This window comes from Pollachius pollachius (assembly GCF_949987615.1).
Source record: "Pollachius pollachius genome assembly, chromosome: 12".
Classification (NCBI taxonomy): Eukaryota; Metazoa; Chordata; class Actinopteri; order Gadiformes; family Gadidae; genus Pollachius; species Pollachius pollachius.
In genome coordinates, this window is record NC_136945.1 from 11,884,362 (window position 1) to 11,901,821 (window position 17,460).

Genomic DNA, 17,460 nt, shown 5'->3' on the forward strand with positions numbered 1-17,460 from the left:
AGTGTGTTTAGTTTATCCAGCAAACATTGGAAGTCAGTTAGCATCCGCATTAACTCGGCACAACTCGCTTGTCTCCGCTGCCTTTCTAAAAACACAACAGGTGTTTATTTTTCTGTGTTTTTGGAGCAGCAAATCCATCAGGGAGAAAACGGGTGTCTTGATAGCCCATTTAAGACACATATTTATTATGGGTCGATCCCTGGACGGTGTATTGGCCTACGAGGGCTGTGCTCTATATTGGAATAATTACTGTGTTGCTTAAACCGGGCTTCTGTTCCCCACCATAATACCCCCCTAATTTCACTGAGGGGTATCTGGATTAATCGGCAATAGTCGAAAAACACCAACAAACATGATCAGTGCTCTTCAGTTCGGTCTTTGTGGATGCTTTGGATGTCGTAAAAGAAAGAAGAAACCTGCTGACGATCTGAGAGACGAGCAGCCCTTCACTAAGTCGGACGACCGAGTAAACGGCGAACAGCAGGATAACTCAAATGAATACATAGTTGAGTTGGAGAGTTTTGTGGACGAGGAGACCAAGCCAACACTCGAAGATGGCCCCCATTCAGATGTGGTTCTGAATCCTGAGGAAAATGTTTATTCAGGATCATCAACGTTGCGTCAGGATTTCCAACAAGGTGGAGAAACTGCTATTCCTTTAAAAAAAGAGCGAGTAAAGAAGGTTAGTTTCAGCCGAGATATAATGGAGTCGGAGTATGTTGTTGACAAGGAGGGTACGCTAGGGCGACCTGGCGACCAGGATGCCCGACCCAACGCATGGTTTATTGAGGAGCACCAAGATCTTAATCCTGGCCAGGAAGACAAAGTCAAACACTCAGTAAAGACGTGTAGTAGCGTTTTGGACGGAGTTAAATGTAGGTCTCACACACACACACACACACACACACACACACACCCCCCCACCCACACACACACACACACACACACACACACACACACACACACACACACACACACACACACACACACACTCTAAAAAATTAGTCTGTTATGAGTGTTTGGCATGCACCTCTAGACCCAATTTCCTTTTGTTTTTTGGTTCAGTGTATTTCGGAACAGTGACGTGACAAAACAAACAAAGCAAAAATATATCTTCAGTGAGTTGGATTCTGTAGTTTCAACTTTTTAATGGCCAGATTGAGAACTGTTTATCAGCTGTTCATTATTTGCTAGATGTCTCAAAGTTACATAATATAATCAGCCTTCTATTCTATTTTATAATATCATTGGCCTCTCAAATCTAATTTTGGCACTATCTTGTCTCATTCACTGGTCTCACAAATGTCACAAGCATCCTCGCTCACTGCATGTATTGAGCTTCTGCAAGAGCAGAGGCTCCCCAAAATAGTTTGCCAACAATTAAATATAGATGAGCTACTTGAATGCGTCTGCCAGAGCAAATAAGATGAGCTTGAGAATGAACGAGGTATAGATCTCACAAGATGACTCCCTTAACCAACCATCTCTGTCGGAGGACAGCCCTAGTGGTTCAGTGGGCCATGCTGGTCAGGCACCCTTCAGCAGCCATCCTTTATTCATTCAGTGTTGCCTGCATCTCCTGTGAGCCAAATGTTGAGCAAGTGTGTGTGTGTGTGTGTGTGTGTGTCTGTGTGTGTTTGTGGCTTGGTTCAACCCTGCACCTGACCATTTAAGGGTGGCTTGGGATGTGGCATCACCATCTTTTCAGATCGGTGTGATTGAAAATGACAGGGCACGACATTTGTTATTGATCTCGACATTGAGGACAGAGGACATAGGTTGTGGGGAAAATCAGCAGGTGTTCCAATGATGAATTGATCCTGGTTGGAAGAATCCTGGCAGTGTAACTTAGTAACCAGAAAGACATTTGGAGGCAGGCCCAAATTGGTGGGTGTTGGAGGGTGTCCTGTTTTGATCAGAATGTTATGTGAATATTTAAGTTAAACTCAATCGGGGTTGATGCGAGAGATTCTTAACTGTAGTATGACATCATGATGTGCTTTTTTGGTGTGTGTGTGTGTGTGTGTGTGTGTTTTGCAGGAGGAGGTGTGACTCACTAAATGGTAATTTATAGTGTTTATTTATCTTGTCTGGTTGTTGCGAAACAGCCATTTGGTGGCTGTATACCTTCACACCACGGTGTGTGTGTGTGTGTGTGTGTGTGTGTGTGTGTGTGTGTGTGTGTGTGTGTGTGTAGCCATGCAACTCTGTGAACATTTTTGCAGGGCCAGCTGTTGGTTGTTATAAGGGCCATTTCCTCATTTAATGGTGTTTGTATTTGTGTGTGGTAATGCACTTGTCGGTGGTTGGACAGTCCTTTACACAATACCAGTCTTGGGCTTCCGTAAGAGTCAAGTCTCAGTTGGATTACTTTGAGGATAATCATGGCTCAGCATTCTGCTGCACTGGAGTGACAGAGACAAACGATGGGACCAAGGGGAAGCAAGGCAGGGGCGGTTCATCCAGGGTCATGTACACTTACAGGGCTCCCGTTTCACCATCAGGTGTGACGTTGATCAGCCAGTACAAGCCTCTTCACATTTTACTCATTATGCAAAGTGTGAGTGTGTAGCCAGATGTTTCATGGATAGATCAGTGCCCTGTACCAACTGTAGCCTCATCCATACATCTGGGTTTGGGAAACCCCCCCTTGTGATAAGGTTTGACTTTGAAATGACTACTTCACTCCTGCTGGTGAATTCTGAGCCCTTTAAATGTTTTCATGCTCACGCTAACCAACCTAAACAAAACTTTAGGCACGATGAAGACGATTTAGTGGCATTAAGCGGTGAGGTTGCAGATTGCAACCAAATTAATATACCTTTGCTTTGTTTAAACCAATATTGTTGCCTGAGGCCGTGATCTGTGAGCACATAATTGGCCAACCAAAACTAGCAAACTGTAAAAAAGTGTCTGTAAAAGTTTAAAATCAGCATCATTTATTGGCCACTTACAAAATACATTTGCTTATCCTCATCCAGTGTTCAGGTCAAATTCATAGCGGCTACAACTTTTCTTAAATCACAAATAAATACTCAGTTTTGCATCCAATTACCTCAAGACCCTATGTTTTCCTCATTTCATTAATCAATATTGTCACACCTGTCGTATGCCGGGTCTAAAATGACCGTCATGGGACATAAAGGGTAAGACTATATTTTGTTCATCCAACAGATGGAAAAACACAACCAACAACCACAAATCCACAACCACAGAACTGTTGTAAACACTAATACAGTTTACAACATACTCAGTACATACTCTCTAAGTATGTACTGGTCCAAGGTCTTAGCGTGGTTCCGCCTATAATGGTCTTCATCTCGTTTCCTTGCAAAAAACTTGATGATTACCTTCTAAAACTTATTTTTCATGCTATGAAACACTCCCTATGACAAAAAACTATATTATTAAAGGTCATTTATTTTCTTTGTTGTATTTGTGTATTTTGGATCACTTTACACCAGTGATCCAAAAAGTTCTCTATACTGTATATTTCTAAGTTTTTATCGAATATAGTTTCTTGCTCTGTTTCATGTGTGACGCCCTACTCATGCTGTCTTGAACGCACTGGGCCCAGACCTTTGAGTCATGCTCAAGCAATTGCGCTTCCTTCCATCACTACTGTGCTTTGCTGAGCTACAGGCACATGGCATATTTCTGCTATTCCTGTTGTATTGTGAATAAGGGCTTTAGCGTCATCAAAGGAGAGTCTTGTGGCTCTTTCACCGTCTCTCGCCAACCTATCCTTCCGTGGTTGTCCTTGGCAACAGGACAGCCAAGCGGCTGATGGCGTGAACAGACCAAAAAAAAATCTATTTTTGTTTGTATTTAAAGGCCACTGTGCATTAACTCGATGACACTTAATGGAGCAAGGGAGGTGTGTGTGTGTGTGTCTGTGTGTCTGTGTGTGTGTGTGTGTGTGTGTGTGTGTGTGTGTGTGTGTGTGTGTGTGTGTGTGTGTGTGTGTATGTGTGTGTGGGTCTGTGTGTGTGTGTGTGGGTCTGTGTGTGTGTGTGTGTGAAATGGGTAATGTGATTGGTGTGGGCCGGCCAGAGTGACGGCGAACTGTTGGTACGAGTGTGTCATCCAATGTCCCAAACTGTGACTTCTTGATCTTTTTTCTGCAATGCAAATCATGGATTTCTTTTCACCACATTATCCGCCCACCGTTTCTCTACTGAGGATGATATGAAACACTTATAGACCCAACCCCGGCCTCAGCTAGACAACCACCCCCATAGCAACTCTCCAAGGCCCCCCCCGTGTGCTAGTACCTGGATTAAGCATTCACTCTCAACTCTTCTGCTCGCCTTTTGCCTTCTCCATTTCACTCCGTCTCGGTCAGGTCAGTATCCTGGAGCAAAGTGCACATGGCGGTCATCCTGCTCAATCGGGGTGATTTGAAAGTGTAACTCATGCGCTCTCTCAATCCCTTTCTCCCACTCACTCTGATGCGTGGCTCAGTCAATAGAGCCTTTGTGGACAAGGGTTGATGGTGAATTAATTAGGTTGATAGCAATGAGTGCCTTAGCCTCTGGGCCGTCGCCAAGCTTCTGCTATTCGACAGACCCCCCCTCCCCCCCTTTTTGAAACGCACTTCCTATTTGCTTTCTTAGGGGCTGCAATGTCCAAGTGGAGCTAAATCAATGTGTGCTTTTGTTTGGAAAAGCCGACCAGCAATAAGCCACTCGGACGTGGCCAAGGACTGTGCTAAGTTGTCACTCCGTGCTAACCAACGCTACGTACACACAATGCACTCCTTTTGGGGAGACCTTCCGAAGCCTTTGCTTTTGAATGGAATCCACCAGCAGAGTTTTTAAGAGCACAGAGTAGACGCAGTAGACCACTAAATGCTCAATGATGGTAGTGCATACAAAGAGTAAAAAATGGGGAGAGTAGTAGAGACTAAAAACGCATGTCCTTCGCAATGTGACCCTCGCCGTGGAGCAGACGCAGGAACACGTAGCTTGTACAAGGGACGGCCAGTCGGCGCCTTGGCCCAGTGTTTGGCTCCGCCCTAGACGACCCGCCATGTGTTTTGTCCCTGTCTTTGCCTCCAGGAGTCAACGAGCGAGTGTGCATATCGTCACCATGCATGCGGCTTGCCCTGAGTGTGCTCGTGTGAGCTTGTATGTGTGTGTGTCTTTGTGTGTGTGTTGCCTGCTTTAGTCACCCACTCCTCCCTGCCAAACAGACCCCCAACCCCACCCCTCGGATGGGTGATTTATCACGGGTGCCATTGACGGTGGCGGCAGTGGGCGCCTTTTCCCCCAGCTCCACACATCTATTTTTACCGTCTTATTGCTCCCCAAGCCACTAGAGACGACGTGATTAGATGATCGAGAGATTGATGAAAAGGGAGGAAAATAGGTGGTGGAGAGGAAGAGGGGAGGGGCAAAGGGCTGTCCCCCTCACCCACCCTACTCCCCATGTAGTGAGTGACATCACAAAAATGAGGCAACCTCACGCAGTATTTGCTATGAGAAGACAAAGATGCAAAGCATTGTGACGTGGATACTTGACATGGCCGCTGAGTTTCTTGTTCATAGTAATCCTTCTGTGCAGGGGTTTTTGGTCGAGTTAAAGAGCTATGTTTTAATTGCTACCGACACCTCACATTCTGCATCTCAAACCCAGTGCGAAAAAAGCAAACCAATTGTCATTTGGCTATAAGGATGTTTACGCAAAGCTTTCTCATCCTTCTACAATTGAGGTTGTTGGTATGTACAGATGCACTGAAACACTATGAATATAGATCACATTGCCTCATCGGTTTGTTTCGTCATTCGCATTCTGTTTTCCTTAACGTGAACCATGATCATGGGAGATTTATCCAATGTATCTCACACTCCTCCTCATCCTCCTCTTCTCCTCTGTGGTGCAGGTACAACCCGTCCCCCGCGTGACGAAGAGGTCCCTGGTGTTCACTACAACTTCCTGTCCGTCGAGGACTTTTTGGAGTTGGAGAAGGCTGGGACCCTCTTAGAGATAGGATCGTATGAAGGTAGGTCTCCACAACTCGAGTTTCGTTCATTGTTTCAAGTAAACATCTGAGTTCCCAAACAATATGCGTCAAAATACATTGACAACGGTACCAGTTGGACATGTAGCAATTTACTGGGAATTTTTGACCTTCTAGGGAAATGTGAGCAAAGTGCAGTGACTCAATAAAAAGGACTGTACGCACACAATATTAACCCCCCTGACTTCTGTCTGCCCCCTTTTAAAATAAATGAATAAAATAAATGAATAAGTAAATAAATGTCATCTTCTGAAAACGTTAACGTGAAGGTTTCTAATGCATTCCTCCCTATGGTCAGTAGAAAAACAAATCGGGTTAGTCTTGGCAGTAACAGTGAGGTTCAAATAGTGGAATGTTTAACGGTACTCGTTTCTGCTACATGTATCTGCTATGAAATAGAGAGTGTCCTTTAACTGAGGCCTTCAATATTACACTTGCAAAAGTGATGATAACCCATTTTCACATTTCACAAGACCTTTTAGAACGATTGATTGAGACCATAAGGCGATGTTACCTAGGACAAGCATTGGGCCTATTAAAGCAGATGTACATCGTGGATTGGGAACCATGGAGGGCATCATGTCGAACTAGCGGATGACAGCAATGTAGCTCAGTGGGAGATCTCAGTTGGTGCTTATGGGCGGGGATCTGAAGTGAGGAAGCAGGGTGCCCTACATGGCAACACCCTTCTCATGCTGGATACCTCCCATCCCTCAAAGGTTATCTCTGATGCATTTGTTTGCGTGATAAAAAAATAGGACCAAAAAGGATGCTGTACATGTTCTTATAATGAATGTTATTGGCATAATCTAAGCTACGGATGAGTTTTTCCACATGCTTGGAAGCATAATGACCTGTACTGTAGTTGCAAATGTGATGAACAGAATCACAAACACTTCTGGTGTGGGGTCTTAAGTGTTGTGATATGTTTTATTGTTTACATTTGTTTAAATGAACCACCCCACCAATGGATGCATCCAAACACCTTCTTCCCAGCACCGCTAATGTTGTCTGACTCCGTAGTAAAGGCTAATTGATTGTGGGCTAGCAACATGTAAACAATCCAGAGAAAAAATGTCCTAATTTGAAACGGTAATCGTTTGTATCTTGTTTATTCTAATTACAATTCTGGAAAATATTATTGTACTATTATTACTAATGTTATTACTGTGGATCATGACATATTGTTTCCTTACCAAAACAACAAAAATATGCACTATATTTATTCCTGTTGCTTTTACAAAATAGCACATTGTTCTGCTGGCTTCACCAACCCAGAGGAGATGTTTCTTTTGCTCAAATACTGCTAAACGAAAAAGCTATGTCCTGGGGATTGTAGTGATGACAAAGCTACAGCAAACACAGTGGACAAGAACAGCGTGTAATGAGCAGCCAGTCACGACTAGGGTCACGGCTGGAATTCAAATTTATACCCTTCTCATTTAACAAGACAAAGATTGGTTTAGTCATGCCACTCCTACACACACACACACTCACTCACTCACACTCACACACGCACACACGCACACATGCACGCACGCACGCACGCGCCCTGACCCAGACTCTGCCAATGCATTCACCCTGTTGTTGTCCTGCCATGCCCCCCTAACATGCCCTCCTTTTCTGCTGCATCCCCCCCCCCCCCCCCCCCCTCCACCCTATCTTAATTTCCCCCCGTTGCCTAGGTAACTATTATGGGACGCCCAAGCCGCCAGCGCAGCCCCCCGCTGGGATAGTGATTAGTAGCGGCGGTGATGCCCCTCTGGCAGACGGGCTCAGCGGCAGCCTGCCCGGCTCACAGCACTCTACTCCACGACGCGCAGACACCTACGATGAGATGCACCATGCTGGGATAGGGCCTGGAGGGCAGCAGCACCAGCATCCACCGGAGGACGACGAGGACCTTCCGGAGATGAACAGCAGCTTTACAGGTACGCCTGTGGGAGGAGCTAAGGGGATGGGGGGGGTGGGCGGGGCTGAGGAGGGAGGTGAGGCGTGGCTACTAGGGCCGATGGTAGTAGTGACGAGAGAGGGGCTGTAAATGCACTGGTAGGAACAGGGCGGGAGAAGGAACGAGAGCAGGGCTTTTATTCTCTATCCCAGCGGGGGGCTCCGATGGTAGTAGTGACGAGAGAGGGGCTGTAAATGCACTGGTAGGAACAGGGCGGGAGAAGGAACGAGAGCAGGGCTTTTATTCGAAAGCGAGGATCGTAAAGGGTGATTGTCCAGAGCTAAGTGTTATCGTACGACGGTTGTTCCGTTCTGTTTGGATGCATCGGGTTGGGTGGGGGGGGTGGGGTGCTGTGTTTGTTGTGTGTGGTAGGCCACTTCCTTTTAGTTTGACCAAAATAAACACAGAAAAGTAATGAGCTGTGTGGTCCAGGTGATGGGAAGGAGGCGGGGTTGCTCCGCTGGATCACATGTGGAGAAGGAAAAGATGGAAAGAGCAAAAGGAGTTGGAATGGAAGGACGGAATGAGGGAGTGGCTAGGGAAGAGTGTGTGTGTGTGTTTTGGGCGAGGGGTGGGGGGGTGTTGGGCAGGGGGGTTTAAGATGGAAGTGGGTTGCAGGAAAGGATTGTGGGAGGGAGACACAGAAGCAGAGCAGGGGGACCAGCGTGTTTTTAGAAGGCTATTGCAAGAAGGTAGGAAGGAGGAATACAAAATAACACAAGGGATCCGTCCAGGGAGGGGAGAGAGAGAGCGAGCGCACACACAGGAGCATGCTGTGGTGACGGGCTCCAGGATACAAGTGGTTCTTTGTGTGGTGAGTAAGTGGTCTCCGCTTTTGTCCACATCCGCCAGTGTCTGGGTGTCTGGGAGGGAGAAAAATAGTGCCATCTGGCTGCAAGCGGGACGGCACTGGATGACATGGCAGCCTCCATGTTTGAAATATTCCCCGCCGTCGTGTAAATATACAGTTGTGGTTGCTGTGCGAACTGTGTATTTATTGCTAGTTGGAGTCGGGAGAATTTCTGAGATTTTTATAGGAATGGAGGATTACCACGTGTCTTGTATTTGTGGCTAGTGATGGTGACTACACCCTTTTTATTAGGCTACGCAGGCTTGTTTATGGTGTATAAATAATGTGTCGGATTTGTACCGTAATAATCATGTGGCTTTTAAATCAGCCTGCTGTAATGTTATTCATTTTTGTGACACGTAGCTCCGACGTCTGTAGATAGTCAAACAAGCCTCGGTCTTCAGTGACCAACAGTTGTGTACTCTCCACATGGGAGTGTTTGTGTTGCAGCGTGCCAAGGTGTCAGCAAGGTGTCAGTCAGCATGTGAATGAGGTAACAGGAAGTTATGTGCTTAAAGGCAGGGGGGGGGGGCACGTGCGAATTGTCCCTCTTGAATAAGCATCTGCTCTGCAGGAGGAGGAAGTTTGGGATGGTTCAGGGATAAAACAGTGCAAGCATTGAGTAATATAATGTTTTTGGAAGATGGGCAATACCCACTATGAATCCCAAACTGTAAGGTATCAGCTGACTAAAAAACATTTCCACCCTTTACACTTGGTGCCCTTGGATTTCTAATCAGACAGAAATCAGGATTTCTAATAAAACTTTTTTATAATGGCTTTCAATGAGGGTCTGGTTTAAGCCGCGAATCAGACCTTGATTCACATTTGTATTTGCAATTGGTTGAGTTTGTGATGTCTGATCAAGGTTAGTGAAGCAGGGCCATTTCTGTCAATGTCAAACGAGACATTTAGCCAAATAAGGCTCTTATTGCTAGTGATACTAAGTGGATGGATGGATAAATGGTTGCATGGAGGAAGTAATGAATGTATAAATGAAGGAATGAACAGCTTCGGTCGCGTTTCGCACCAAGCATGTGTTATTTTGTGTCGATTTTGCACACCACATTTCTTTTGCCGTGATCAGCACTTTCTTTTTCTGGGCTCCTCGTGTATTTTAGCAGTCGCTGCTGGACCAGGACCATTTATTTCGGCTGTTCTGTGTACAACTTCATAAAGTCATAGTCACGCACCCTGGTGTAATACTCAAAAAGTGTGACTATAGACCGCTAGACTCTAATAAATCTGGGTCGGGCATTGATGCTGCAGTATTCATGCGGGGGGGGGGGATAAACTGTAATTAATACGGCAATGTCTATACTCTGCCACGTCTCCCCCTGTCCCTCTTTCTCCTTTTCTTTCTTTCTTTAGTGGTAATGTGTTCTGTTGCTCTAGAGATAGTCTGATAGCTGTGTATCATCCTCCTGTTTTGATAATGGCTATGGAAGCGCTGACATCTCAAAGAACTATCCACCAACCCCTCATTCCCGATGACATGCTTGAAGCAGTTCCAGGAAACTACAATTAACGCTGGCAAAACGTGGGTCCCCCTCCTCCACCTTGTCTCCTCCCTCCCTCCAGGCGACTCCAGCGAAGCGGACGACTATCACCAAGCGGTGCGCCCCTTTGACTCCCGCCAGAGCGCCCCGTCCTACGCCGGGACCACCCCCTCCCCGTCGGCCACCACGGACAGGACACAGCAAACGCACCCTCACCCTCCCCCGGAGGACGACCCGCTGGGACCTCTGCCGGAAAACTGGGAGATGGCGTACACGGAGAGCGGAGAGGGCTACTTCATAGAGTAGGTCGTCTGGAGGAGAGGGGGGAAGAGGGAGGCTCTGCACTGGCGTCCTTGGATCGTCTTGTTGTCTACTAACGTGTGTTGGTCTCTAGCGCTAACAGAATGGCTCTAATGAACAGAACCACAGCAGCTTCATTTGAATATTTAAGCTTTGTGGAAAAATAAGTAAATATTAGCACTGAATTATCAACAATATAAAGCTCACAGATACAGAAAATGGTAGACAAGGTTATGAGCATAGGTTGTCTGCAGTCCAACCAAAGGGTTCTGCTTGGCAGTGAAACAGTCTTTGAGCTGCCAGTCTGCGTTATGCAGTCTGCATATATTTCAATATCAGTATGATCAAACATCGGTTCAGTGAGTTCTTGCGTGGGTTATACAGGAGCTAGTTGACCTGCTTTATTGATAGAGTTGCATCATGTCCCAGAATAGGATCATCCTGATCATCCACAGAGCAGGTTGTAAGACTTCATGTAGACTCATGCATCGCAATTCCCAACATCATCTTATTTGCCGCCATGCTCTTTGGAATTTTATTATAGAGAGGGAATATTTTAATTTGTATAGTTGTTTCCCCCTTGCAAATAATATGATAACCTCCAAGTGTTCCTTTTGTCCATGTTCAGCCACAATACCAAGACCACATCCTGGATAGACCCCCGGTGCCTGGACAAACCTCAGAAACCCCTAGAAGAATGTGAAGATGATGGTACGTCTGTGTGTGTGTATGTTGTGTATATTCTAATAGTGTTCAAAGAACCTAAACAATTTTGTCTTTGTTAAATCAAAGCTCAGATCTGAAAAAAAATTCAGTTCTGCATTAATGCCCTAGGGAATCCTTTTGTTCTCGTATATATATATATATTGCTTTATGATTGTCACCCTCCCGTAGTGTTGACATTTCCTCTGTAGCCTGTAGGTGTCAGCATTGTATAGTGTGCCCCTGCAGTCTAAATGGAACATGCCCCTCACCCCTTAGGTGTGAGTTGATACCAGTAGAACCCCCTATCTATGAATACAAATAGTCCTTCAGATGCGTTAACACACTGTACATTACTGTGCACACACAATGCAATGCGCAGCGGTGGTTGTGTGCTTCGATATCTGTGCAAGCAAACAAATGTACATTTATTTTAATGGAAAAAATGAAATTATTGAAGTTATTGTTAGTGAGGTGCATCTTTAACCCTTTTAAAAGTAAAGTTTGAATATTTTCTGCATGAGTTCAATGAGAAGATAACAGATTTTCCCCATTCAAAGGTAATTACAATACAGAATTGTTTCAAACCTTTCAGTTTTGATGAGCTATTGCCACCTGGTGGTTGTAAATAGTTACTACATTGTACTAATGAATACCCCATATTAAGGTTCTCTCTCTTCATCTCTCCTACCATGCTGCTGCCCTGTCTCTCTTGCCAAGCAGAAGGGGTGCATACAGAGGAGCTGGACAATGATCTAGGTAGGCTGCCAACTCATTCACCATCACCACTAGTTGAATGTTCAAAATGGTCCCCAGCATGAATGCATTACCAGCACACTGAACACCTCATCTACATCATGTCATCTTCCGAGCTACCGAATAGGCTGTAATGTGGCCCGTTTTCAGATTGATTAGTGAATTGAATTGATTGAATTAATTACGTGTGTGCTGTCAACACCTCAATAGAGGTTACCATGTTTTAGTGCTGTTGGATGCAGATTATAGAGCTATAAGATATGAATAAGCACGTGCAGTTTATGAACACACACACACACACACACACACACACACACACACACACACACACACTTACACAAACGACAGGCGCTCAACATCCTTATTGACAAGAGATGGCGTTCATTCCAGGCTGTTTGGTTTATTGATGATGGTCTCCATGGCTTGTTTGAGAGAGACAGAGGGCCGATACCCTTGGCTCCATCCATGCATTATAAGCAGACCTTCTGCAGCAGCGATGGCCCACTAATGCTGGTCTAAACAGCTCTCGGAGAGCGTGGCCTGCACTTTCACCCAACCATAATAAGTGGTGCTGTAATACATTTCAGTTGCAGCCTGATTAATAGTTGCGCCAGATTTCAATGACAACCCTTTCAATGGGCACTCGGTGAGACTTGTTCTATGGGTATTACATCACCAGGGTTAGCTGTGTCGAAGGTTCAAATCCTCTATTGAAAGTCTCATTGCAGGGTAGGAAATGTACTTGTTTAGCAAGGGCTTTTTTTGCCCTCTTGCAATACTTTTTAGGGTGAATTTGGATCCTTCAGAGGGGAATCTTATCTAATGTTGGTAACCTTTTCTATGCTACATGATAGACAGATATCCAATAAAAAAAAGAACCTGTAGCTGTTGCAAATACACAGTTATTTACAGAAGTTTTTTCGAGGTAATTTTAAGGTCAATTTTCTTTTATTTACATGATGCCCCAAGCCCTTCAAATGTCTGACCCTGCATCATGGTAAAATGATGCCTGGACATCATGATGATGATTCAAAGCACTTGGTTTTAACTGCTTCTACCTTGCAAAAAGCATGGGGCACTAAATTGGATTGCGGGGTATTCCTTCTAGCACATGTGGCCAATTAATCAGCTACGCCAAGACTTTGAGGTTTTGAAAGGAACTGAAATCCATATGTTGTAAAAAAACTGAAAAAAAGCTCCATAACCACCGGCCATATCAAAGTACACAACAATGCTTGATCATACAAGGCCATACATCCATGGGCCATCAGTCTTGTTGGCTACAGCCAGAGCAACACTTCCCCATCTGTATCATGAGGCGGGGATCCAGATGGAACTCCACAGCCTCAAGTGGATAAATGTGTCCAATAACTATCGATCACAATATCCCATACAGACCAGGGGGGGATGCGAAAAAGAAATGCAATTACTACCCTTCTCGTTGGGAGTTACAAACGCAGGAGACTGCAAATGATGCCCCAAGCTCTCTGGGTAGTGATGGGTAGAAATCAAATACTGAGCAACAGAATGAGATGCTTACAGGTAACTATGCGTATAGCTGCAGGTGTGGGGCTGGGGGGGGAGGCTTGATATTGGAGATGGAAAGATTAGACGGAGAGCGTTTTTGAATGTCTCCTAGATTGCGTGCACTCTAATCCTCTCTGGATTCACGCACAGGAGTGTTTATTGCAGAGATGGCTGCGGCATCCCGCGGATAAGTAATGGCAGGAATGCAATGTGTCGTCACACGGACACACTGACACACACCCCTATGCAGACACAGAGGTGCGCAGGTGCTCCCAGTTGGGGCGGAACTACTGCACTGTGAAATCAAGTGGGTGATTAGAATTTTAGCACAAGGCGAGGGGGGGGCTGTGTCGCTCTGCCTCATGTTCCCCTCCAGTGCATTTGAATCACCCGGCCACCGTACCGCTCCGCGGGTGTGCTGTGTCGTACAACCCCCCCCCCTCACACACGGGCACCATGCAGTCGAACAGTCAGGTTTCATGTCATTTCATGATTTTAACCGGTGTGGAAAAATCAGCTCCAGTTTTTTTTTTTTTAGTGACCTAAAACTCAATTTGTGTGACGACTTTGCTGGTAAGCAGATTTTCCCGTTTGCTCAAAAACGCATTCTGTTTTCTGAGCCTTTGGGGATATCTACCGTGTGTGTCTATTGCGGTGTTGTGAATGAAGAGAGGCAACGGCGGTCTGACTTGTGTAGCACTCAAGTCTGCCATTGACTCCACTCAAACCGGAGGCGTTCTGCACTAGACAGCTAGAGGAGTGTTCTCCAGAGGTTGATGGATGTAATTACCCGGCAGGGCCACCACGTACACTCAGCCGTAATTGGCTGAGAGGGTAATGATATGCAAAATTGATACCTCACCGGAGAGAATGATTGGACAATTTGCGTATAAAACATTTGACATTGCTGTTGTGTTGGACGCCACCCAATAATCGTTCAATTGCTGCAATCAGTCTACGGACAATTTCTAGGGAGGCGTTTGCCATCTTTGAATTTGCAATGTAATATATACCACTCGGATCAAACAATACGCACTTCTTGTCCTAAATCATCCGTTAATGGCTTGTTCACAGTGTGATTGACTGTAATGTTCTTGTCTCTTGGAGATGCTTGTGTAGTTGGGAGAAATATTGGCGCATGATGCCTGGCCAAATACGACCTGGCCCAAATCTTAACCTCAACCTTGCAATGATTGACGGGGAGAAATCCATGAGGTCACAACCAAGCGACCACAGCTGGGATCAATGCTCCAGCACACGTCCACTCTAGTCGACCCCTTAAGGACAACGAGTTAACACGTCATTGATTTTAACGGGCAAAACATGGAGGGGTCTTGTCTTTGATAAGTGGTTCTATGATTGGCGGGAAGAAAGAGGAAGATAAGCAAAATGCAATCGTCTCCCAAAGTGAATAAGGAGGCACCTGGCAAGTGTGTTTCTATCTGTATGCTTGTTTGTTTGTCAGTATGTATGTGTTTATCAGTGTGTGAGTGATTATAGGTGTTTGATGTTGGTTTATGTTTGTCTTTCAGTGTGTGTGTGTGTGTGTGTGTGTGTGTGTGTTTGTCTCCTCCTATTTGTGTGTCCCTGCCCCCCCGCTATACACTTATCTGATGCGTGAACATTGCAGCAATGGAAGGGGAGGGAGGGAGGTGGGGAGTGCAGGCAGGCAGGCTGGGCGAGGGGAGGGGAGGGTGGCAGACAGCCTGTGAAGCATCCTCCCTCTGGCCTTGGAGACTGACTGACAAACAGGCAGGAAAGACGCATGGCAGAGTTCTCTGCTGGCCTCAATTCCTTCTTTACAGTCAACAATATATCGCCAAGCAACTGCATTTTGGATCTGCCTATACTCACTGTATGTCTCTGTCTTTCTCTGTCTGTCTCTCTCTGTCTCTGTCTGTCGCTCTCTCTGTCCGTCTCCGTTTGTCTCTGTCTGTGTGTCTGTTTTCCTTTCCTGCAGAACTGCCAACCGGGTGGGAGAAGATAGACGATCCGGTGTATGGGGTCTACTACGTGGAGTAAGTCACACAGCGCTGTGCAGGCGTCGGAGGTGGTGGTGTTGCAGAAAGATTTTGGGCTGTACTGTAAAATACAGAGAGCTCACACAACAGATGTACTGTTGCAGTATTAAACATCAGCCACATACATAACTATTTCAGGCCTTTTCAAGAAATGTAGGCCATTTTTGTGCTCATGTCATTTGAAGTGTGTGTGTGTGTGTGTGTTTGTGTGTGTGTGTGTGTGTGTGTGTGTGTGTGTGTGTGTGTGTGTGTGTGTGTGTGTGTGTGTGTGTGTGTGTGTGTGTGTGTGTGTGTGCAAAATGTAAATATGTTTCATGTGGTTTTGATGCTCATACCTCAGGGGACTGGATGCTGTGCTGCTGATGTTTTATTTTGCTGTCCTTTTATCAGACTGCATTATTAGCCCGTTGGAATGGTTTTAAGTCGGGTCTATTTCGTTCTGATTAAATGTGTTTTTATTATGTATCCCTGCCTAAATGCCATTGAATAGTTGGGATTTAGTGTCTTAATCCGTGTTTGCCGACCGTATTGATCAATTCTTATCTCTATATCGTTCCTTTGAGTCTCCTTCACCGTCCTAGCTCTCTTGCTCTCCCGACCGCTCACTCTCTCTCTCTCTTTTTCCCTATGACCTAATTTTTTCCTCCTTCTCATTCTTTCCTCATCCACAACCTTGTCTGTTCCTGCTTGATTATCCAATCTATTCTTTGCTATGGTTTCCATACATCTATGTTTTTTGGCTTTTCATCCGACCAATGATTGTCTAATTTCCTTTCATCCTGTATTGTGAAAAACATTCCTTCGTCCGCCTTTTGTCTTTGTTTTTCCATTCCTCGGATTTCAATTTCCCATCACCCAACACAACCCACACCCCCACACACACCTCACCCGACGTAATTCAATTCCACGGCCTCACGTGTGTCTGTATACGTTCGTATTCCTCATTGAAATTTTTCCAATCATCTTTCTCCTCTGTGCTCCGGCCCTCCAACCTGCCATCCTCCATCGTCAACGCCCCGTGTTGTCTTTGTTTTATTATTTATATATTTGATCCTTGTTGCCTTACCTTTTTGTTGTGTCCCTCCCTACTTTTCCCCACCACCACTCCCTTCCTGTCTGACCCATCCATCCAACCAACCAACCAACCACTGGCCTTCCTCCAACCTCACCTCCTACCTCCACTCTCCACCCTCCAGCCACATCAACAGGAAGACCCAGTACGAGAACCCGGTGCTTGAGGCCAAGCGGCGCCGGCAGCTGGGGCAGCAGCAGCCGCTCAGCCAGCAGCCACCCGAAGGTGAGCGCTACATCCGAGGTTCGTTCACCAGCCCGCGCCGGGGGCGTCACTTTCTTTCTTTCTATCCATGTGGAGCGACTGGGGTGTGTTTGTGATGAATCCGTGTGTGCGTGCGTGCGTGTGTGTGTGTGTGTGGCTTTTGTGTACCCGACTTTGGCTAATTCTTGCTGTCGCCTGCTACTGACTTATGATTTGCTAAGTGACCTTCCATAAAGGCATACCTATGATTTATAGCTGTGTACCCACAGCCGTTTTAATGGGTATATTCTCTTTTGTAGCTCAGTTGTGTATGTGACAAAACTGTTGATAAATGCTCTCTCTCACAGTGGCGGGAAAGGTAAGTTTGCTGTCAAGCTGCTGGATATCCTTGTTCAGTTTCTCCCCTAATGGGTTATTTGAGCAGGACCATATGGAGCTGCGCTAGCACATTTAACACCCCACTTTAGCCGCTAACACCAGCGCGATACAACAAAATACATGTTACATTACGTCTCCGGTTGCGTTAATTCCCCGGGTCTGCACGGCACAGACTCCC

The 17,460-nt window shown here is 45.8% G+C and overlaps 1 protein-coding gene across 6 annotated transcripts in view; it reads left to right on the forward strand.

Moving 5' to 3' along the window:
• Positions 1-17,460, forward strand: part of magi1b (membrane associated guanylate kinase, WW and PDZ domain containing 1b) — a gene marked incomplete at its 3' end in the record, with an annotated part of 106,067 nt that overhangs the window by 49,586 nt on the left and 39,021 nt on the right. For 5 of the 6 annotated variants that reach the window (XM_079747744.1, XM_079747745.1, XM_079747747.1 and 2 more), the window contains exons 3-9: positions 5,885-6,004; positions 7,708-7,953; positions 10,405-10,624; positions 11,251-11,333; positions 12,048-12,083; positions 15,568-15,625; positions 16,825-16,943. In XM_079747744.1, the coding sequence (XP_079603870.1) occupies positions 5,885-6,004; positions 7,708-7,953; positions 10,405-10,624; positions 11,251-11,333; positions 12,048-12,083; positions 15,568-15,625; positions 16,825-16,943 (882 nt within the window). The remainder of the gene's footprint in view (positions 1-5,884; positions 6,005-7,707; positions 7,954-10,404; positions 10,625-11,250; positions 11,334-12,047; positions 12,084-15,567; positions 15,626-16,824; positions 16,944-17,460) is intronic. The other variant, XM_079747748.1, reaches the window with a different exon arrangement.